General features: G+C 31.4%; 1 protein-coding gene across 13 annotated transcripts in view; it reads right to left on the reverse strand.

Annotated features, from left to right (window-relative positions):
• The window catches only part of TRRAP (transformation/transcription domain associated protein), a 141,417-nt gene that overhangs the window by 25,487 nt on the left and 93,292 nt on the right, over window positions 1-22,638 (reverse strand). For 10 of the 13 annotated variants that reach the window (XM_074295201.1, XM_074295155.1, XM_074295136.1 and 7 more), the window contains 6 exons: window positions 17,989-18,180; window positions 12,350-12,578; window positions 11,557-11,822; window positions 10,906-11,006; window positions 3,604-3,805; window positions 116-280 (listed from right to left, as the gene is read on the reverse strand). In XM_074295201.1, the coding sequence (XP_074151302.1) occupies window positions 116-280; window positions 3,604-3,805; window positions 10,906-11,006; window positions 11,557-11,822; window positions 12,350-12,578; window positions 17,989-18,180 (1,155 nt within the window). The remainder of the gene's footprint in view (window positions 1-115; window positions 281-3,603; window positions 3,806-10,905; window positions 11,007-11,556; window positions 11,823-12,349; window positions 12,579-17,988; window positions 18,181-22,638) is intronic. The other 3 variants (XM_074295209.1, XM_074295216.1, XM_074295163.1) reach the window with 1 other exon arrangement.

A 22,638-nucleotide genomic window follows, 5' to 3' on the forward strand; every position in this document is an offset into this window, starting at 1 on the left:
GAAATCTGAAATTATACTGAACAAAAAACTTGCTTTCTAAAACCAATGTAAAAAATTTTTAAGAAATCAATAATAAAAACAATATAAACAATAAAAACAACTTAATTCAACATACCTGACTTATGAGGTTCAAAAGAAGCTTGCCTTCAGAACCAACTAAACAAGTTAATAGCTGTGGGATCCAAGCCAGCCACTGGATGGGAGGCACTCCAATGCAGTATTTATCTACTGCATCTGCCAGTGTATTTTTGTCATCATCAAAACTCAAGAGCCATAATACCTAAAGAAAAGACAAAACATTTCAAAATTTAAATCTATGTTTTATTTGCTGTGATCACCAAGAAGTAGGGGGCAAAAGAAAAAGAATGGGATTTTATATAGTGCCTATTACGTGCCAGGCAATATAAGCAATGTGCTAAGTAAGCACTTTACATTTGATCCTCCCAACCTTACTATTATCACCTTTAGTTTAATAATAAGGAAACTGAGGCAGAGTTTAAGTGACATGTGCAAAGATCACAGAGCTAATAAGTAGCTGAGGCAACATTTAAACTCAGGTCTTCCTGACTCCAGCACAGTGTTCTAGCCATTGTATCACCAACTGCCTCCATGTAAATACAAATTTAAGTATATTTTTCTAATTAGAAAAAAATTAGATAAAATTAGAAAATTAGATAAAAGTAGCATCACTAATTCTTAATCATTTGTCTAAGACAAATGATAAGTTAATTTTACCAAATAGCAGTGAAAAAAGAAACATTTTCACAAGGCTTCTCATTAGGTAACTTGAAAGAGAAAATGTAAATGTAAAATTTTACTGTTGGGGCAGCTAGGTGGTGCAGTGGATAGAGCACTAGCCTTGAATTCATGAGGAACCGAGTTCAAATCTGGTCTCAAGACACTTAACACTTCCTAGTTGTGTGACCCTGGGCAAGTCACTTAACTCTACCCTCAAAAAAAAAAAATTTACTGTTAAATTTTTGGCAAACAAAACTAATTTTAGATGGTATCTTTTAGGTTAACTTATAGAAATTAACTTTCAGCATAAAGGTCCCAAAGGTTTTCATCAATTACATATGGTATCAATAGTAAATGGTAAAAATTTTATGATTAGATCTTAATTGACCTGATCCGTTACTTAGAGAATAATCAATGATTCTGAAAAGAAATATCAAACCAAAAATGTTAAAAAAAAAAAAAAAAAAAAAACCACCTTCATTTAAAGTAACTTATTGGAGCAAGTAGATGGCACAGTGCATAGATTATCAGCCTTGGAGTCAGGAGGACATGAATTCAAATCTAACCTCAAATACTTACTATTTGTCTGATTTTGAACAAGTCACTTAACCCTGTCTACCTCGGTTTCCTTATCAGTAAAATGAGCTGGAGAAGGAAATGTAAACTCACTCCAGTATCCTTGCCAAGAAATCTCCAACTGGAGTCACAGAAGAGTCAGACATGAGTGAAATGACTAAATAAGAAAAAGACATTCATATACATATATTTATACTACTCAAAAGATTCCTATACTAAGATTCCAAGGCCTCAAGACTTCAAAGATCCAAATTAACTTTGTATGTATATGTATGTATAAATATATGTATGTACATGTGTTTATGTGTATATCTATGTGCCACTAATGCCAAATATACTAACCTAAATGAGAAGTTGATTAAATCATGCCATGCTTTTATTTTTCTCATTATATCTAGCATTGTGAACCAGACTATTTGCAACAGATAAGTATTATGGAATGGCTGCAGATAAAACTGGATCTACATTTCTAATGAGATAGCATGAAAATACTTTCTAAAAATTCATTAATCATAATCGAAGATAATTAACTACCAGTGAAGAGGGTATATTTGCTTAAGGAATGTTTCTAAGCATTTTAATAAATTAAAGAAATTTTGAGCAAAAGATTAAAAAGTACTCTGACTTTCAAACATTAGAACTGGCTGACAAGCAACAATCCAGCTTACAACACTTAGTTCTAACTAAGGGATCTCAGGACCTTTAATGCCCAAAGTCGGTAAAGAAGCCCATTTAACAATTCACTCAAGGATAAATAGTACAAAGAAGTACTTTGCAAACCTTAAAGCCCATACAGCTGTCAATAATCACATTAATAATAATAAATCATGTTATTATCAGTATTACTGTTGTTATAAGTCATGGAAAGTTGCCAGGATGAATTCACACAGAAAACAATTTCTCTTGGTTGAAATATGAGAGGTACTATTCAGTAATGATCAGAAAGCTTTGAATTCAAATTCTATCCTTGCCACACAGTGGCTATGTGACCTGGAAAGTCATTTCATTTCTTGATCTAGGTAACTGTCTAAAACTGCTTCAAAGAATATTTGCACTGATAGAGAGAACTTCCTCACCTGGAAATTCTCTATAACCAAAGAAATCTCAAGCCCAGTCACTGTCTTGATTCCTAGATATTAATTAAAATAAAATTGAAAGCGAGTAAAAGTATGTTAAGTTCCTAATATATAAATGTAATGTCATAACATTTTTTTTAAAGATACAAAAAATGAGTAATTGGAATATCCATTGTTTATTGGCTATGTCAACATAACAAAAATGAACATATTATCTAAATCACAAATTTAAAATTACTCAAACTACCAAGAAAATATTTCATAAAACTAGGGGGAAAAAAAATTTGAAATTTATTTGAAAGAATGAAAAATCAAAAAAAAAAAAAAAAAAAAAAAAAAAAAACTCAAGAGAAATAATGAAAAAAAAATTGAATAGAAGAAAAACACTTCTATAATTAATTATATTATAAAGCAAAAAATCAAAACTATTTGGCATAATTTAAAATTATGAGAGGTCAAATGAGATTAGATAAAAATCAGACTGTTAACACTCATTGCTGGGGGAAAATTCTTAAAGAGCGAGTGATACAATCTGTAAAAATTTTGATAGTTTTGATAGTTGATTTCTACTCTCTGAGGATATGACTGGCTTATTAATAAAAGGACAGCCCAGAGTTTTTTGTCATAAAATTAGCTATTACAACCACTGGTGGCCAAGGGAATATTTATAATTTGAATCACAGGTGCTTGAAGTACAAAAGTAAATAAAAAGCCATAATTCTAGAAATCCTGAAAACAAGAAATTTAAGAGCATAAATCTAAAATGACTTCTCAGGTTCATTCCAAATCTAAAATTCTGGCCCGTCACAAGGGCTAGTTAGTTATCTAGCAATTATCTAGCAATAATAATTACTTCATTTAAAATCAAGTTCTAAGAAAAAATGCAAGTCAACACTGAGAACAGCAAAGACAATCTGATTCTAAGATTATTCTTGTGTAAGAAGCAATTACATATTTTAATTATTTCTTTCTTGGAAGATACCCAAGATACACTAGCATGATTCCTATCCTAATGGAGCTTATAATATTGATTTATACATCTAAAATGTTAATATGATAAAATAACAGAGATTGGTAGAATTATTACTAAAGAATTATTAACTGGTAGAATTAAATTCAACCTCCACTTATATTTATGGACTCAGAGAAATTCTACTGCAATGTTAAAAGGCTCAATCAACTAACCAACCAGTATGTACTTTTACAGGATTACCTTGGCTAAGTATTTTCTTGATTTGCTCTCATTCTGATGTCGACATGCATGCAAATAGCAAGTGATGGCAGACACACCAAGGTGAAGCTGCCGCTCCTTCACAAATATATTTTCCAGGTAATCACCCCACATTGCCCAGGCCTTCACCAACACATCATGCATTTGCACAGCTGCTGAAAAAGCTTTGTTTGCCTCCTCAGACCTATCAGAATACAAAAGATTAAAATATGAATTCAAATATTTTAAAACTTGGTCAGATTTACAAGCAAGGAAAACTCCAAAGAACTCAAAATAGAACATGTCCAAAAGACAGGGGAACTATTGCTTTTAACTAATAGTTTAGATATAAGTCCAGAATCTAAATTTATCATTTTAATGACTAAGTATATCCGTTAAGAAACAGGAAAGAGAAATGAATGGGGATAAATCAGTCTCAGTTTGTCTGTAAAATAAGAGGACTGAAGAGTTAGCTATTGTTTTTTTATGGTTCCCAACGAAAGCTTTTCACTATGAGACCCTATTGACAGAGTTGGCTTTCAACTCTTAGTTGCATAACTGCAAATTCTGTAACTTAACTACCTACTACCTAACGTCATTTTTATCTCAAACAAATTTAACCCACTACCTTCCTAGTCAAATATCCTTGTGGCCTTGACTAAGCATCACTATACCTGAATGAGCAAATGATTCAAGTTCACTCTGGCAAGAGTTATAGGAATGTATGTCTAAACCAGCAGAGATATAAACAGTTCTGAGAAGTAGTACTAACATAATTTCAAAGAGAAAAATAAAAAAGACCAAATAGTTTGGGGGTAAAAAGAAAGAAAGAAATATACCCAAATAGATTGCACATAGACTGAGAGATAAAACATTGCAATATAACTAATGGGACTGAAATCACTCTAAAAACAGTACTAAGATTATAATAAAATAGTGTATTTATAAGGGTGAAAAGAATTTTCAAGTTTTTCTTTTAAATTTCATAGAAAATAATGAAATATTTATTAAAAATACTTCTATTCAAAACTGAAATGTCGTAATTTTAATTTTGTAAAACATACTTTCTTCCCAAGCTTAAAAAAAAAAAAGGGACAATATAATTCTGAGCAAACATAATTTGACCATAGCACTTTCTATAGAAACCTTTCTGTTAAATAATCATCTAAAAGGGAAACTAAAACCAAATTTAAGGCATCAGATTCTAAATATTTCCTTATGCTTTGCCATGAAGAAAAAAAAAAAAAAAAAAAAACAAGGACAGCAACAGCATTGGTAGATCATAAAACAATACTGAATTATAGAAATGATTGGGGAAATTCAGTGTTTTGTGCCCCATCTACTGGATGCACAGGAGTACATAACTGGATAGCAATCACAGAGACTAAATGTCAGTTTCAACTAAAACATGTTGTAGAGTTTTCAACTACCTATGGCTAATTAACTGTGTAAGGAGACAAATTTTGTTTCAAGACCAAAAAAAGGGCTACATGATACATCTTCTAAAATGCAAACACTTGTAAAAATGTGACAATATGATCAGGTAGTATGTAATACTCAAAAGGCAAAAAGTTCCAACTTAAAAGTATCTGTGACCTTGCTGTATATACCTCCAAAATTCATTCTTCACTTATCCTACCACTGTCTCATTATGAAGTAGACCATGATCTACATCCCAGAAGGCTATAACAGCAAAACCCAGTTTCTAGTAGTGCCTATGGAGATGAAACTACTCCAAGCCCAGTCTCTATTATCACAGAATCTGTCTAGCTGAATTTAGAAAGGTTTATCACCACTTCCAGTCACCAGATAAATTGTCTGGTCAAATCAACTCATAAAACAGAACATGTAAAGGTTTTAGTTTGTATCTGTGTACCACACAGGTAAATTAAGATTCTTAAAGTACTGAAGAAAATAATAATTGATAACTGTAAACAGACTTGTTCGAAATTCTTTTGAGAGCTATTCATTATGGAGATACAAACATATTTGCTCATAGCCAAATTACACTAGAGAACTGAGCTTCTAAACATACTTCTTGTAATTAGAAGTTAATCATTAGTTTTAAAGGTAGTAAATTATGTTACTGCTTTATTAGGGTCCCCAGATTATCCTGTTCATTGGCATAATGCCATTGGACAAAGGCATAAAATTCATGCCCCATCTTACTCTATTTACTAATCTCATTCCCTAGTCTGCTTTAGTCCCATTAGTTCTAAGGCTTTTCTCCCTTCTCAGGCCATTTCCAAAGCCTAATCTCACTTTGGTGAAATTTGCTCGCTTACTTCCACTGTGAAAAGTAGTGAAAAGTAGAAATAAAAAAAATGTCAATTTTTAAATGTCAAAACCTCTTTTCCCTCCACAGTCTAAGTACACAAAGTTCCAACAATTAATGATATACATAAAAATGCTCATCAAAAATAACCAGGTGATTTTATATGTATTGTAGTATTCTCTCTTTTTTTCTGAGAAGAATATTTGTATTATCTGTGTTTATTTCTTATGTTTTCAGCCACTAGACAGAAGGATGCAATGCCATTTAGTTTTGGGAAAAGTGCAGTAGATTTGGAACCAGATGGTACAAATCTCAGTTCTGCTACAAACTATGTATGTGACCTAGGATAAGTCACTGAACCAATTTAGGATTTACATAATGAAGGGGATGGAGTAATTGATTATGTTAAAATAGTAATAGTAGCATTTCATAGAGCTTTAAGTATAATTATAAAGTATTTTACAAATAACTCATTTGATGCTCACAATAACCCTCAGAGATAGATATTATCATCTCCATTTTACAAATGAGGAAATTAAAACAGAATAATTTGCACAATATCACACATCTAAGCAAGTGTCTGAGGCCAAATTTTAATTCAATTCTTCGTGACTCGAGATCCAGCACTCTACTCATTGTGCTACCTTATGTGAAAGGAATCAATTGCAGCTCTGAGATCTATCCATTTTTCAAAAAGGGGGCATAAATTATTAATGAAAGAGAGAAGGAAAAGAATTGAAAGAATATCAATTTAAATTACTAGATAATATCATTTGCAAAATAAAATCAGAAATAAATATTTCTCTCAAAAAAGTTTTTCAGAGACACAACAGTGCTAGTTCTATCATTCAGGAGTTCTTCCCCTAGTTTGTGAATTAACCAGAATCTAGCCTTTGTTTTTAGCTCTTCATCACTTTTTAATACTTCTATCAAGTAGAATCATATTTTGATTCAGAGGAGATGTGGGCTGTCAGTGAAAGGCAGAAGAAGTGAGTTAAAATAGACCACATAGAGATTTTTCGTTCATTTGTGCTATCCCTGAATCTCATTATTAGACTGAGTTAAGGGCATCTACAAATGTTATCTGCCCGGAGGGGAAAAAACATCAAGGGTATAAACTGCCAATATTACCAAAAAAGTTAAAATCTCACACCAATATTACAGCTCCTAACTACACTTATTCACTAAAAAATTTATAAAAATTCATCACTTCTTGTAATAGGTATATTCTTTTCATATTCATATCATACCATTAAGAAAAGAAATTAGGGGCAGCTAGGTGGCATAGTGGATAGATCACCAGCCCTGAAGTCAGGAGGACCTGAATTCAAATGTGATCTCAGACACTTAATACTTCCTAGCTGTGTGACCCTGGGCAAGTCACTTAACCCCAGCCTCAGGGGAAAAGAAAAAAGAAAAGAAAAGAAATTAACACTTTCAAGAAATCTCCTTAGATTAACAGTGCTTTAAGAAAAACATTTTCCTTTTGTGAAAAAAATTTTAAAAACCATAAAATTTAGCATATTTAAAAAACAAATCCAATAGACTTAAGTCATAAGAATTATTTAGGGCTTAAAAGAAAAAGAACTCTGAATACTGGTTCAATAGGAGACCACAAAGCTGTGTAATTATGATCTGTGGTAATGCAGAAATTAAAATGACTAGCATTATGGAAAACATGGTACAAATGCAAATAACCTTGCCTGTCAAATAGCTTATTAAAAAGCTAATTAGCCTCTATATTATACAGCCTTTTTATATTTCCCAGTAGCTTTCCATGTCCTTGGTTAGGCTGCTCTAGCACAGATTATTATGGGAGCAGCCTGATAAATGACTCACTTGACCACAATTTTCCATTTCTAACATATTTGTCACTACTGTGTGATCCTATTATCTTCTGCATGTTATCAGTCACTCTGAAAATTGCCTAATGGTCAACCTTCTAGTAGTCACTTCATTGCTAGTTTTTCAATGACAAAAGACACAATTGACCACAGTGATAGCACAACTTTTATGGAAGGTTCCGATTGCCAAAATACAACTATCTTAGCACAATCTTTTAACAATAATAACAGCAGTTCATGTTTATATAGTACACCAAGTATTTATAGTGCTTTCTTTGCAACTTATAAGGTAAATGATATACAAATTATCATTTCCCTTTTACAGAGGAGACTGGAGACCAAAGAGGTCAGGTTATTTGCCAATAGTTTAAAAGTAAAAGAACTGGTTTGATAAAACCCAAGCTGACCACAACACATTACTTTCTCTTTAAGTACTAAGCATCATGATGAATTTGGAAATATATTTATAAGAATTACACATTTGATCCATATCAAATTCCTTGCTGTCTCAGCAAGGGAGATGAGGGGAGGGGAGAAAAATTAGGAACACAAAGTTTTGCAAAGATGAACATTGAAAACGATCTTTGCATGTATTTGGAAAAATAAAATACCATTGAAAAAATAAAATTAAATAAAACTAACCGGGGCAGCTAGGTGGCGCAGTGGATAGAGCACCAGCCCTGAAATCAGGAAGACCAGAGTTACAATCTGGTCTCAGACACTTAACACTTCCTAGTTGTGTGACCCTGGGCATGTTACTTAATCCCAACTGCCCCAGCAAAAAAAAAAAAAAAAAAAAAAAAAAGCATCACATTGGTATTTAATATTATACTAGAAGTTCTAGCTGAAGCAGCAAGACAATTTTTAAAAATGAAGAAATAAATAGAGGCAAAGAGAAGGAAAAATTCTTCACTCACAAGATAATATACTAAGATATTACTGCATTCCCCTATCCTAAGATTGAATTTAAAAAATTCATTGCAACAACTGTTTCTATAAAATAGGGTATAAAAGAAAATTCCCAAAATCAACCTTTGTATATAAAGCTGGGGAAAAAATTCATTAGAAAGAAATAAAGAAATTCCATTCAAAATAATTTGAAATAAATAATATACTTGGGTGCAATAGCAAATTTAGGATGCTATAGAAAATGAGTACAACCAATTGCAAATCTTTGACAGTGGTATAAATGATGGATTAAAATGCAAAGTCTAGAGGCAGAGAGAGAAGGTTATTGAATTAGTCCACGGAACACATAATAAAATTCTGAACTAGAGTGCTTATGATATGAGGAAAGAATAGAGGACAAATGTGAAACATGAAGAATTGATTTTTAACATGATTTGGCAACTGGAGTATAAAGAGAGAAAAAAATGAAAAATGAAGGATAATTCCTAGGTTTTAAAATTTAGGATATACAAATCAAAGAGAATGGAATATGAATGATGATAGTACAAAGGAGGATATTCTGAAACAGCAAAGCAAGATTATAAGAATTGAAGAAGAGAACATCCTTCCAGAGAGGAAGAGATAGAGTCAATAATGTCAAATACTACAGAGGTTAAAAAAAGAATAAGGCTTTATAAAAAGGTGACTTTATTTAATAAAGAGATCACTAGTGGCCTCCAAGGTAGTCATTTGGGAGCTATGATATAGATGACAGAGTAAAAGGGACTGAGAAGGAGGGTTAGAGGGAAGAGAAGTTAAAAAAGTATAGAAAATGAATCAGTTTTTTTCTAAGAGTCCGAATGTAAACTCCTTAACAGCAAAGAATGTTTCTGCTTTTTCTTGGAAGAATTCAGAGAAAACACAGGATTATAAGCAAAACAAAAGACACTGGGAAGGGGTACTACAGAAGCATATACAATGATTTCAATTCCACAAATTTTTAAAAACACTAAAAGTTATATATATTCAGATTAATTGTAATGAACAAACTTGGCTGTAGAGAAAACAGGATAAAACAAATATCCCTCTTCTCAGGAGAAAGGAAAGGGATTCTGGGTGAAGAATGTTACATATTCATTCAGGGGTGATTGTGAAATGGTTTTAAGGAAATTTTTTTAAAAGAGCTATTGATGGGGAGGGTATATTAACAAATAACAATGATAAAAAAGGCAGTAATTAATTTTTAAAACATTAATATAATAAAATAATATCAACAAACTTGGGAGAATGGGAGAGAAATAAAAAGACCAAAGGTCATCTCTATGGCATGATAAGGCACTAGGGTAGAGCTATAATTTATTAGTGACAGTATTTTTAAAAAAAAATTTTTCCAGAATCTTATAGGAATCCTAAGATAACTTTCAGTTAGTGTTTACTCACATATAATTATTCTATTTCTTTTTCTAAACAGTTTAACTCACTTATGATAAAAAGTACAACTTCTAGCCAACATAACTAATGGATCCACATGGATCAAACATTTCAGCTTTTTCATGACTATATATTTAAAAACTGGGTTTTTGTCCTGGTTTTGGCACTAACCAGCTGCATGGGATTGGGAAAAATTATGCAAATTCTTAAGGGCCTCAGGTTCCTCAATTGGAAAATGAGAAGGCTGAATAAAATGATCCCAAAGGTCCTGAAATTCTATGGTTATCTTAATGTTAGTATTAGTCACTAATATTTCTCATATGTAAATATATTCAATTATGACAAAAAAAGAATGTTTACATATAGATATATATATATGTCTGTGTGTATATATATTTTATATATATATATATATATATGTATTATATAAACAAAATAATTTTCTTAAACTGAGCAAAAACTTATTTAAACAACATATACCTGGGGCAGCTAGGTGGCGCAGTGGATAGAGCACCAGCCCTGAAGTCAGGAGGACCTGATGTTCAAATCTGGCCCAAGACACTTAACACTTGCTGGCTGTATGACCCTGGGTAAGTCACTTAACCCCAATTGCCTCAACAACAACAACAACAACAACAACAACAAAAAAGCATACCAAACTGACTTTATCAATCTCCTGGTGAAAGCTACTATATCTTGCTATGAGGTACTGTGTCTGACACATTGTATAGGAAAAGCAATTTCTTGCTTGAACTTAGTACTGACTGTACCTCCTGAAACATCCCTGCTTAAACATTTGTATGTATTATTGCTGTTACTCCTAGCTTATATGGAGGCTTATATATATCACTTGTCTAATATACATACTTGTTAATCTGTGCCAAGAACATTCCCTTTAAAGCATAGAATTCAGCCGTCATCTCCTTTGTGAAATACTTCAAGTTTGTGGATTCAATGACTTCAAGACCCTGTTAAGAGAAAATGTGTGGGTGTGTGAGAAAAGTACTGAAAAATGAATTGCCAGATCAATAATATAATAGGCAATTAAAGATCAATGGAAATCAATGATCTCCTTGAGAGCCTTCTCCTTTTACCAGAATACAATAATAAAGTGATATTTCCTCAACCTGGCTGCCAATTATCTAACAGTAAAAAATTTTAACTGAGTCATCAATTGACAAACTTTACTCTCAGAAACAATCATTTTTTTAGTTCAATTTCATTTACTCATCCTAATATTCCCCCTTCATCAAATTAATTAAATTCAAAATCCTAATTCTTAAGTTTTTGTAATGTCAAGGAAAAAAAAGAACTTAAATTGTCTAACATAACTAAATGACTACTTGTTTTTTGCCTCTTTTCTTCTTAGAATTATCTCCCTCTACTATAAGTATACTATTCTCTCTCTCATTCATGACTTTTTCTTGTACATGACTTTTTAATTATAATTCTTAAATTTCTTATTACTTTGTTTATTCCATGAGTGGTAGAAAGAAATACATCCCATTAACACGATACCTGCATACATTCATTTTTGCCCATGACTCCAGCCAACTGGAGGTAGCATTTGACTTGCTGTCGAATTTTCTGAAAACAATCCACAATAGGAACAGTAGGAATAGTATGAATACGGCTTAATATATCCAGGGCTACATTAACCAGTCCTTGTTTCCGAGCAATTTTTCCATACTGGATGATGGCTGAAGCTGATGCATGAACCCCAAGCATAGCATTATTGGAACTGGGATCATGCTGTGAACTATTTTCATAGGCAGTTACAATAGCTAGAAAACAAAGAAATAAATTATTAGTATAAGTTAAACTGAGATAGAAAAAAATTGTCATAATAAGGTTTGTTAAAAATATAAAATGAACATATGGCTTATGAAAAATGGGAGATTTGTGATGAACCCAAGCTACTTTTGTTGTGTATCATATTTATATTTTTTTCATTAAAAAAGAAATATACTTACTCATTACATTCAACACCATCACCTTAGCTAATTACATCATGAAGGTTGCCTTGTAAACCTTGACCATATGAGCCCACTATCAGGCTCTGGACCTCAAGAGTGGAGAAAGGAGGGAGAACAGAAAAGGGGACAAGGTGAGAGCATAGCTATTCTAGTTCTTCCTCAATGACTCGGAGTTCTGAGAAAAGTTCTGAGGACCCCACATGGTCCTCACCATTTGGCAAGTTGGTGACCTTTGACTCCATTCTATTAACAAAAAGTGGAAAACACCCTCCCCTCCCCGCACCTCCCCCCACATAACAACAACAACAAAAACAGTGGGTTGTCTGGAAAATTACATGATGAATGCATGCCGGACCAGGTAGGTTTACCCTGGTAATGATGTTGTCTCCACATGAAAATGCTGCTCCAGTGAGATAAATCATCTGATACAATAGGTAACCTATTCCTCCAAGTTTTTACTACAGTCTTCATATCATGGAGGCTGTTGTTCCTTCCCAAGTTAGTTGGCTGTAAACCAGCATTTATTTGTGCAGCTTCCTGAAGTTCAATGATTTGCTGAGCCGCCTAAATAAAAGAAATACTAATTACTAATAAATAAGTTATTTTCAAAGAATAAAACTAGCCAAGTATGCTCCTGTAATTCTGATAAAATTATTTAACCAATTACCTCTAATTAAACATACCCATTTCAATAACAACATAACATTGATATAAACACTATAATGTGTGTACAAAGCAGTTTCCTCACAATTATCCTATGAAGAAGGGAGTATCTTTATCCCTCCCAATTTATAAACGAGAGAAATGAGATAGAGAAATTAAATGACTTGTCCAGATACACAACTAACAAGTACTAGAAAACAGATTTAAGTTCAAGATAACTCTTAAGAAAAACATGTAATTTTTCTAAGAACCTTAAAAAATATTCAGGGCTGAGGCATAAAGATGTCATCTGACTTGCAAAGATTCATATAAGATAATTACTTTTCTCTCTCAATAAAGTCAGCATGCTTATCTTATTGAAGTATTTCCAGAATGAAGCAAGGAGATTTGAGATCTGTCAAAAAGTTAGTATCTATAAAGCAGGAAGATGCAGATATAATTATAAAATCATTAATTCATATGTTATTAAATGCCATTAACAATACACTATCCTAATCACTTAAATAAATAGTGATGATTCAAGGAAGACTGATAATAGAGCTGATGTTTATAAGTCTTTATAAGTAGAATAATGGTGTTACTAATAGCAAGAAACAAAAAGGTTTTTGGAAATGAGAAAATTTGTAGTTGGCTGGAATACAAATCTAGAGAACTTGAAATAAAAAGATTAGAGATAAAGTTTTAGTAGTTTACCACACATATGAGCAAATCACTTAATCTATGAGTGTCCTAGGCAAGTGGTATCAAACTTAAGCTCTATGTATCACTTATTAACTTAAAAAAAAACACCCACAAATAAACATTACCTTTGTTTTACTGTATGTTTTTTTATTTTGTTAAACATCTCCCAATTATACTTTAATCTGGTTTGGCTACTTAAAGGAATACTGCCTAGATAGTTTTATAATAAGAGAGGTTTGTAACTTTTGCAACTAAGCAACTCTCTAGGACAATCAAGTTGAAGAGAGGCTTCAATCTGAATTAGGTAATTAGAGTTTCCTCATTAGGGAAGTCCACCAAATCAATGAAATTGCAGGTCCACTGCCCTTGTTCTTTATACATATAATATAGTAATAAATATTTAGATATTAAAATGAGTAATCACTTGTATTTTTACAATGCCCCCAATGAGAAGTTAAATTTTTATTATGTATCTTATTGACATGTAACATATCTATATTTTTTCAGAAAGCTACAAAGCAGAGCACCTATATGGGAGTAAAAAATTAATTTAAATATACACATTCATGTATATGTGTGTTTATTTATCTATTTATTTTAGAAAAAAAGGAATACATTTTAAATGAATATATTTGAGATTTTCAGCAATCTACCAAGAAAAAAAAAAAAAGTTATTTGTTGTCACAGGATAAATTCTAAAATCCACAAATACCTAAGGTTAAGAGACCCTAAGTTATGAGAAAAAAGGTTAGGGAGAAAAATTATTTTTGTTGAATTCTAACTCCCAGTGTGGAGAACTGACAAACCTTGTAGAGGATTAACAAACCTTAGTTGATGACTTCATTTATAATTAAAATAACATATTATAGCTATTTTCAGAGAAAAAAGTTTGCATCAAAATAAATCCACATTTAAATTAAATTTCTTGAACCAAAGTAGCAAAAAACTAATTTGGGAGTCATTAGACAAAGTACTGTTCATCAAACAGCTTAACTTTTACCCTATTTTATCATTTATATTTAATGCACATTCCTAACATTAAATGGAATTACCAAAACACAAATTTGCTACAGAGTTCTCATTTTTATCTTTCAGGACTTATGTCATTTTTAGACTGGGATAGATAGATAGATAGATTGATGGATACATAGATAGATCTATCAAAAGAAATATATGAAAGTTAATTATCCAAATTATGGCAAATTTGCAATCACATTCTTACACAGTGAACTAATTGTAAATGGATGACCTGGGGTCATTTTCAATAATACTTTAAAAGTGGTATTGTTGTCCTTGTGATATTTTTCAATAGCTAGCCTGAAATTACTTCAGTCTTTGGAAGTGACTTTAGTCATTCATGCTTTCTTATTTAACTGTCAAAAAAGTAAGAGCAACTGATGGTTGTATGTGAGGATTTCAAAACTAATAAGTATTTATTTTAAATTCCTCTTGTGCATTTCCTCCCAATAAAAATTAGATGATCTTTACACTCTTTAAATCTAGATTTTCTTAGAAATCAATATGTTTTAGAAGGCATCTTTTTCCAGAATAAGACTATTTCATCGGTAAATTAAATGCTGATCCATCAGTAAATCTACCTTCATCAGTTACTTTCATCAAAACATTCAGGGTATTTTAATAATTTAGTTATTACATTCACAACTCACTGACTTCTCTTCAGTGATCTAAACATGAAATTGAACTTGATTTTTAAAGTGAAGTTTCTTCTCCATCTACTTAATTTCCATTAATTAATGTCCAAATGAACACCTATCCTTGCAGGCCACATTACTGACTTAGAAAACCACAACTTAATACAATATTGCATTATATATATATATATTTTTTAAATTTAGCTAAACTCTTACTAATTACACTTTAATCTGGTTCTGCCTGCTGGGAATTTTACAGAACCTCAGAGGAGGCTTAGAAATCTTTGACATAGTACACAGAAGTATAACACATCCATATATAATAATGCAGCAACATTTTTTAAAACAAACATTTAACTAATTCACATGCATTTCATGCTAGGATGAAATTTCTGTGTTTTATTCTAGAAACAATAACAACCCATCAACAATTTGTGAGTAGGAGAGGGACTGATCAGATTTGTGTTTCAAAAAAAATCAACTTAGTAGCAATGTAGAATATGGATTAGATGAAGCAAAAACCACAAAGAAATTCTTCAATTAGAGCCCAGATGAGAGATAGTAAGGACTCAAAACTAGGATAAAGGTTAATATCTGACATTTTCTATTTGGTTAACAATTTGTTGTCGGGATATGGAAACAAATGTTTTAACAATAAGGTATTACAAAATAATTCTTCTTGGAGGAATGGAGAAACCATTATTGTATTTTTATTCTTCAAGTGAATAAGGCATCTCGTTTATTTAGAAGTTTTCTCCAATCCTACCAAATGCAATTCACATATACCTGTTCGTTTTTATAGAAGTTTATTACAGGGGGTCCAGGTATGGTCTCAATAGGCTAATGGATTTCTTTGCTTTCTTCTGATATCACAGGAAATGAGTGAAGCCCATGGTTATTCCATCTTCTGTTTCTAGCAGACAATTCCTTGAGTAATTTTTTTACTTCTGTTCTCCTTTTATTTTCTTGTTATCATATAACAATACTAGCTGATTGTTGATTTTAGAGAGAAAAGCTTATGCTTTGGTGAGAAGTTTGGAACCTTTTAAGCATGCTTTGTAATTTCCCTAAGGCAATCTAAGCTACTTTCCTCTACTTGTGTAATTTGGGGTCCAGCTTGGACTCATCAATTGTAATGCCAGTCCCAGGCAAGATGTCCACCCAGGTACATGTTGTAATTTTGGCAGTCAACATTCATTATCTTCATAAAGTCCTTTGTAAAAGGACTTTCTACTGTACAAAGCTAAACTTGAGTTCTTGAAAATTGTGGCAAGTGCAGCATAAGCTCTGGAAGTTTCTATCATGACTGAAAGGCTTTTAGCATGGCTTAAGCAACCTAGCTAAGAGAGAAATTCATAACCAGGGGATTGGCCATTTGAAAATCAATTTTTTGTCCATGACAACCCATGAAACAAAGAAAATGAAAAATGACTCCTAGTCCAATGCAGTTCCCTGCTGCTTTTCTAGGAATGGTGTCAGAATGGCTAGTGAAGGGAAAAAAACACCTAAAACTTTATTTTGACTTTTATTATTCAAAATGTTCTTTATCCAGTAATCCATGATACATAGCTAGAGGACATAAATTGTAAAGTAACTGCCATATTAAAGATCTAGAAAGTACATTGTTCAGCAAACATCAGACAAAGATACCAAACAGAAAAAACTTCCAAAAATTACCTTGGATTAGAAATTCGTTTACATCTCACTGAGAATGATGGGTGATAAGGAACAGAATCAACTTATACCTATGTATATACTCATACCTATGACATTAAGCAATGTCATTCCAACGAGAATTAAAGTCCAAAAAATGGAAGGCTTATAAAATGATTAGAGTAAACCTCTTTTTTTTTCCCATAAAGGACAGAACAGAACTACTATACCTGGGACAACAACATTACAATTCCAGATGGGATTAGGGGAGATAGAAATGGCACTAAAAAGGATAAAAATGAGGAAAATAACTGGACTGGACCAAGGATTGTCCATAGTGGAGTTCCATGCTAGAGGCAATTTTAAGGGCATTGAGGGATTGATATACAAAGGTAGATAAAGAAGGGGAAAATGCCATCAACACAAATAAAAAGACTAATAACTGAAAAAATGGGACAAAAATAGCATCAATAATTATTAAACTAGATGCCTGGTACTCCTCATACACACAAAATCTTTATAAAGTTATTTAAACATGAATGAAAAAATCTTCATGAATTAAAGAATCTTCAATGAGTGTATTAGTAGAGAACAAGCAGGGGAAGGCCCAAGCAATATTTAATAATGGAACACATCTTTAACATCTCACAAATGAATGAAAAGATACAAAGAATACAAGATTCCACTGTGCTTATGACTTGATTATGAAGAAGAAAAAAAAGATTTGATCTGGTAGTGCAAAACTTTTGCCTTACAAGCTCTTTTTTAACAAGGTAATATGTACCTTTCATATTTCAAAATCATCCAAAATTCTTCAAAAGAGACATTAATAGAATTAACTCTGTTCAACAATCTTCTAATAACAAGTGTTAGGAGAGGTATACACTCTTGCCAAAGATATTCACTGCTGTGATAGGGAAGAACTATCAAAAAATTCAAGTTTCCAATATATTCCCTGTGCATGGTGAAGTTGTCCAGAGACTCCTCTTGGTGCACAACACTCATTATACTGACTATAGCAAGCAGAAACTCCTCAAAGTGAGTTATATTCTAGAGTAAAGACTACATAGATGAACTATGTCTATTCCCAAATCTAGAGGTCTAAAATTTCAAGTTTTATGTTTTAAGCCTGGGAGATAATTCTATGATGATTGTTGAAAGGGCCTTGAAATGAAAGGGGATAACAGAAATTAGATCAGGAGAGGGCTCCTTATCAGTTTCCCTATGTCATACAATGTCAGAGAAAAAGTACTACTTAGAAAAAAAAGACTTCAAAATTCTGAGGGTTCAAATATTAAAAGCTTTTTTTTTTTCCTTCATCTTACCTGAAGAAGGGGAGTGTGAACATGAGAAACCACATGAGGAAGTCTTCGCCATTCTCGAATGGCCAGACTACTAGCCATCTCTACAAGACGCTCAATGAAGTTAAGCTGCTGTTCTTCAGGATGGCAAATTGCTAAATATCCTCGATACATATTGACTTTCCATGCCATCTCTTTTGGGCAACTAAGTTCCACCTAATGGAAGAATAAAAATTAAGAATATCTTTCTTCAAATTACCATACAGGAAACTGGAAATTATATTATCTACTTAAAAAAAAAAAAAAGCTGCATAAATAATACCAAAGAAAAGATAGAATTCCATTTCTCAAAAATATTAGTGCTACCAGGTAGCACATTTCTATGTGTAAAGAGGAAATGTCATTTTTAAAAAATAATCAATTATATATTGCACAGGCAACTAATGAAAATCACTTTACTTTGCTGTTTAAAAAAAATCATTATAACAACAAAAACCAGTTACCTAGTAAACATATGCTCCCACTTTAGCTATTCTCATCTTGTTCTTTTATAATCCTATAAAGAAGGGTCAGATAATTCCAACCAGGAAGTCATACTAAGAGTTCCTTCCTACAAAGTCACTTTGTGCTTCACATTAAATTGTTTTATAGCTCAATCATAACAATCCAAACACCATCTAGCAGGTGTATTGCAAGAGCACTTCCACTGTTGACTTAATGTGACTGATATCACTTAAAATAATAGAACTTGTTAAAAATAACAAGTGTATTTAATTTCAAGTTTTTTTTTTTAATCTATTCCACCGTTTAAGAAACTAAACTATTTTTCTCGTCTAAATACAGGCTTTGTTTTTAAAAGTATGGGACAGAAAAAACATTAATAAAGAAATTAAGGAATCAATTTTAGGTTTATAATGATAATTATTATAACTATAATAATTTCAATAAATAATATTTTAATAGTTGTTAAATACAAAAATCTAATGAAAACCTTGCTAATATACACATACATATTTTATTGTATAATTATGTAATATATATTATTAAGACATAGAGAGGGAAATATATATGTAAATATTCAGTAAATGAAAGTATGTAATTCAGTAACTGAATATTAGTATTCAATAACCGAATAACTGAATAAAAAATGAAAATTAGTTCAAATCATCAAAGTCCATGGTGGTTTTGTACTTAATTTTTAAGTGGATTATTAAATATTTTGTTTAAACATGTCTAAAAAGCATTTTCTACTCATAAAGAATATGCCTAACATTATCAAAATAACAAACGTGGTATCTGCTTTAAAAAATGCTTTAGAAAAAGGGAAAATATAAAATAACACTGATATATCCTACTAACAATACTGTAATAAATAGTTTTATATGAAATCAATTAACTGAAATTGCTTATAAATTTTTAGCCTCATCTCTATAGTCCAATATAAATATTTCATTACTAAAGCTGACTGAAACTAAAATAAACATGCAATTATTGAGAGCTGAAAATTCTCAGATTATATACAATCATAATTACTGCCTGTCAGAAAAAACAAATTCTCTCATTTTCAACAAACAGGAAAAACAAAAACAAAAACAAAAACAAACAAACAAAAAACATTTTCTCCACTCTCTACTTCAAGGGTTAAATTATCTACTCGAATATTTACATGCTATAAATGCTTATATTACACATAATTATGACTTAGTCAATGAACTTTAAAAATAATTTTTGATAAGTACATTTAAATATAATTGGTTTCCTTTAAGATCCTGTATACTTCACTTTTATATACTTAGAAACATTTTTGTAAGAAGGTATCAGAGGCTCCTCCAGACTACCATTAAGGTCCCTGACATGGAAACAGTCTAGAATCTTCTACATTAGAACACAAGTTGCTTGAGAATGGAGATTGCTTTGGCCTTTTGTGTCCCCTAGTGTTGGGTATATTGTAAACCCTTACCTAATGATCCACTTATTAACTAGAACAACACACTCCAGAAACATTGAAAAAAGTTTATCTATTCAGGTAATTCCTCTAATTTTAATAGAGGGCAAAGCGTCCATAGTCCCATGTATTTTAACTATCCAAGGAATTAAGATTAAAGGGGAAAGAGAAATCACTGAAAAGTGTCTTAACCAGGCCATGGTTACTAGTAATATTTAATATTTTAAATTACAATAATTAAATTATAATAATGGTTTCATAATTTATCAATCTTTAGGAAAAATTTTACAACAAATTTCTCTGATAAAGACTTCATTTCTCAAATATATAGAGAACTGTGTCAAATTATAAGAATATGAGTCATTCCCTACTTGATAAATAGACAAAAGACATGAATAGGCAAGATTTCAGAAGAAATCAAATCTATAATCATGAAAAAATGCTCTAAGCATTACTGATTAGAGAAATGAAATTAAAACAACTCTGATGTAATATCTCATACCTATCAAGTTAATATGACAGAAAAGGAAAATGACAAATGTTGGAGAAGATGGAAAAATAGGAGCAGTAATACACTGTTGGTGGAGATGTACAATGATCCAACCATTCTGAAGAATAATTTGGAATTATGCCCCAAAAGCTATTAAAAATGTGACCCAGAAATATCACTACTAGGTCTGAATCCCAAAGAGATTTTTTTTTAATTGCTCAAAAATATTTATAACAGCTCTTTTTGTAGTGACAAAGCATTGGAGATTTGAGGGGATGTTCCATCAGTTGTAGATGGTCGAACAAGTTATGGTATATGATGGTGATAGAATATTATTATATGCAATATATTATATGTAATTATATTATTTTATATTATGTATATTATTATATATAATTGTATATAATTGTACTATTATATTATAAGAAATGATCATTTCAGAAAAACCTGGAAAGACTCACATGAACTAATATAAACCAGGAAAATAGTGTACACAGTATAGCAATAATGTGCAAGAATCAACTGTGAATGATAATTTCAAAGAACTTATAATGAAAAATGTCATTCACCTCCTAAAAAAGAACTAGTCTGAATAAAGATTAAAGCATTCTTTTTATTTTATTTTTTTTGGGTTTGGGTTTTTTGTTGGGGGCTTTTGGGGAGGAGGTGGAAGAGTGTTATGTTTTCTTTCACAACATGGCTAATACGGAAATATATTTTGCATGACCCCTCATTTATCAATATCAAATTATTTGCCTTCTCAAGATATGGGTAAAGAGGAAGAAAGAAACTTTGGAACTTAAAAATAAATTTTTTTAAATGAATGTTAAAATTTGCTTTTTTATGAATAATTGGAAATTTTTTTTCTAAAAAAAAAAATGAAGGGTTTTTATTTCCTGGAATTTCTAAATTTTACAGATAAAAAAGAAAAAAGCTACAAACAATCTAACCACTTTTTAATTGATCAATGTCACAGCAATGAAAGGAAAGGTAAAGTTTTCTTTTAGGTCTTAGCTCTGCTATGGACCAAATTAATAATTATGTTACCTAAATATAGCCATATGTAAAGGTATATGACAGAGAAAAATTAAAAGGAATTGTCCTAGGTTCAGAGTTATTCCCAGATGGTTTCTCTTCTCTAACTTTACTAATGATCTTTTTTTCTATACTGTCATTTATCTGCCTGAATTCAGGCCAAAGTTCAGGATCTTGTCTCATTATTACCATCAACTGCCCATCAACTAATTATTTTATAAGTGTTTTGGATAGTAATCTTACGGTGCTTCTAAATATAATTACAACATATAATAAGTATCAAAAGAATATCTTCTTAAAACTAAATGGCCTCTATGTGGCACAAGAAATGGTAAGAAAAAAAAAAAAAAAGGCAAAGGTAGTCATTAAACCAGTCTTTTTCCTTTAAAACTGTATGTAGATTGACCATTTAACAAGGTCAACTGCTGGAATACAAAAACAGCCCCATTATAGAGATCTTCATATTTTAATGGTCATCTTCAAAATGAGATAAGAAAAATGCCTTATGCTTAACAATTAGTATTTATAAAGACAAGTAACTTTGAGAAACTTATGAACTCTGATGATTCTAGACAATTCATTATGAAAAGACCTATATACCTTTTGACAGCAAGATAATGGATTCAAGATGCAAAAAAACAAAACAAAACAAGAAGCATACATTTGAAGATGATAGAAGAAATTATATATAGTTAGGAAAAATACATTCCTGAATTGACCATGTCCCCCCAAATTCTCTCAATCTGTACAAATCCCTTATTTCTCTGTCAAGAACTTGGGTAGTATGTTCTTTCTCCCCAGGCAGATAAAGGGGAAGAAAGTGAGAAGGATTTTCACTAATTAAAAAAAAAAAAAAAAAAAAAAACAGCTACCTAACTAAATTCAGAAGAAGGTTAGAATTTGGGGGGGAAGGGGAATAGAGAAAATAATAAATCCTCTTTCAGACAGTTAGATTTAAAATGTAAACAGAACATTTAATTCTAAACATTCAACAGGCAGAGAGGATGATACAAAACCAGGAAAAGACCTGAAGCTACATAGATAATCATCTGCATTAAAATAATTGAACCCCATAAAGCAATTGGGATCACTAAGATTATATAGAAAAGAGGTCTTAGTAAAGAGCTTTAGAGAACATTCACACTTAATGGATATGATATAGTTAAAGAACCAGGGAAAGAAATTCCGTCATGATAAGACTGGT

This window comes from Sminthopsis crassicaudata, chromosome 1 (assembly GCF_048593235.1).
Source record: "Sminthopsis crassicaudata isolate SCR6 chromosome 1, ASM4859323v1, whole genome shotgun sequence".
Classification (NCBI taxonomy): Eukaryota; Metazoa; Chordata; class Mammalia; order Dasyuromorphia; family Dasyuridae; genus Sminthopsis; species Sminthopsis crassicaudata.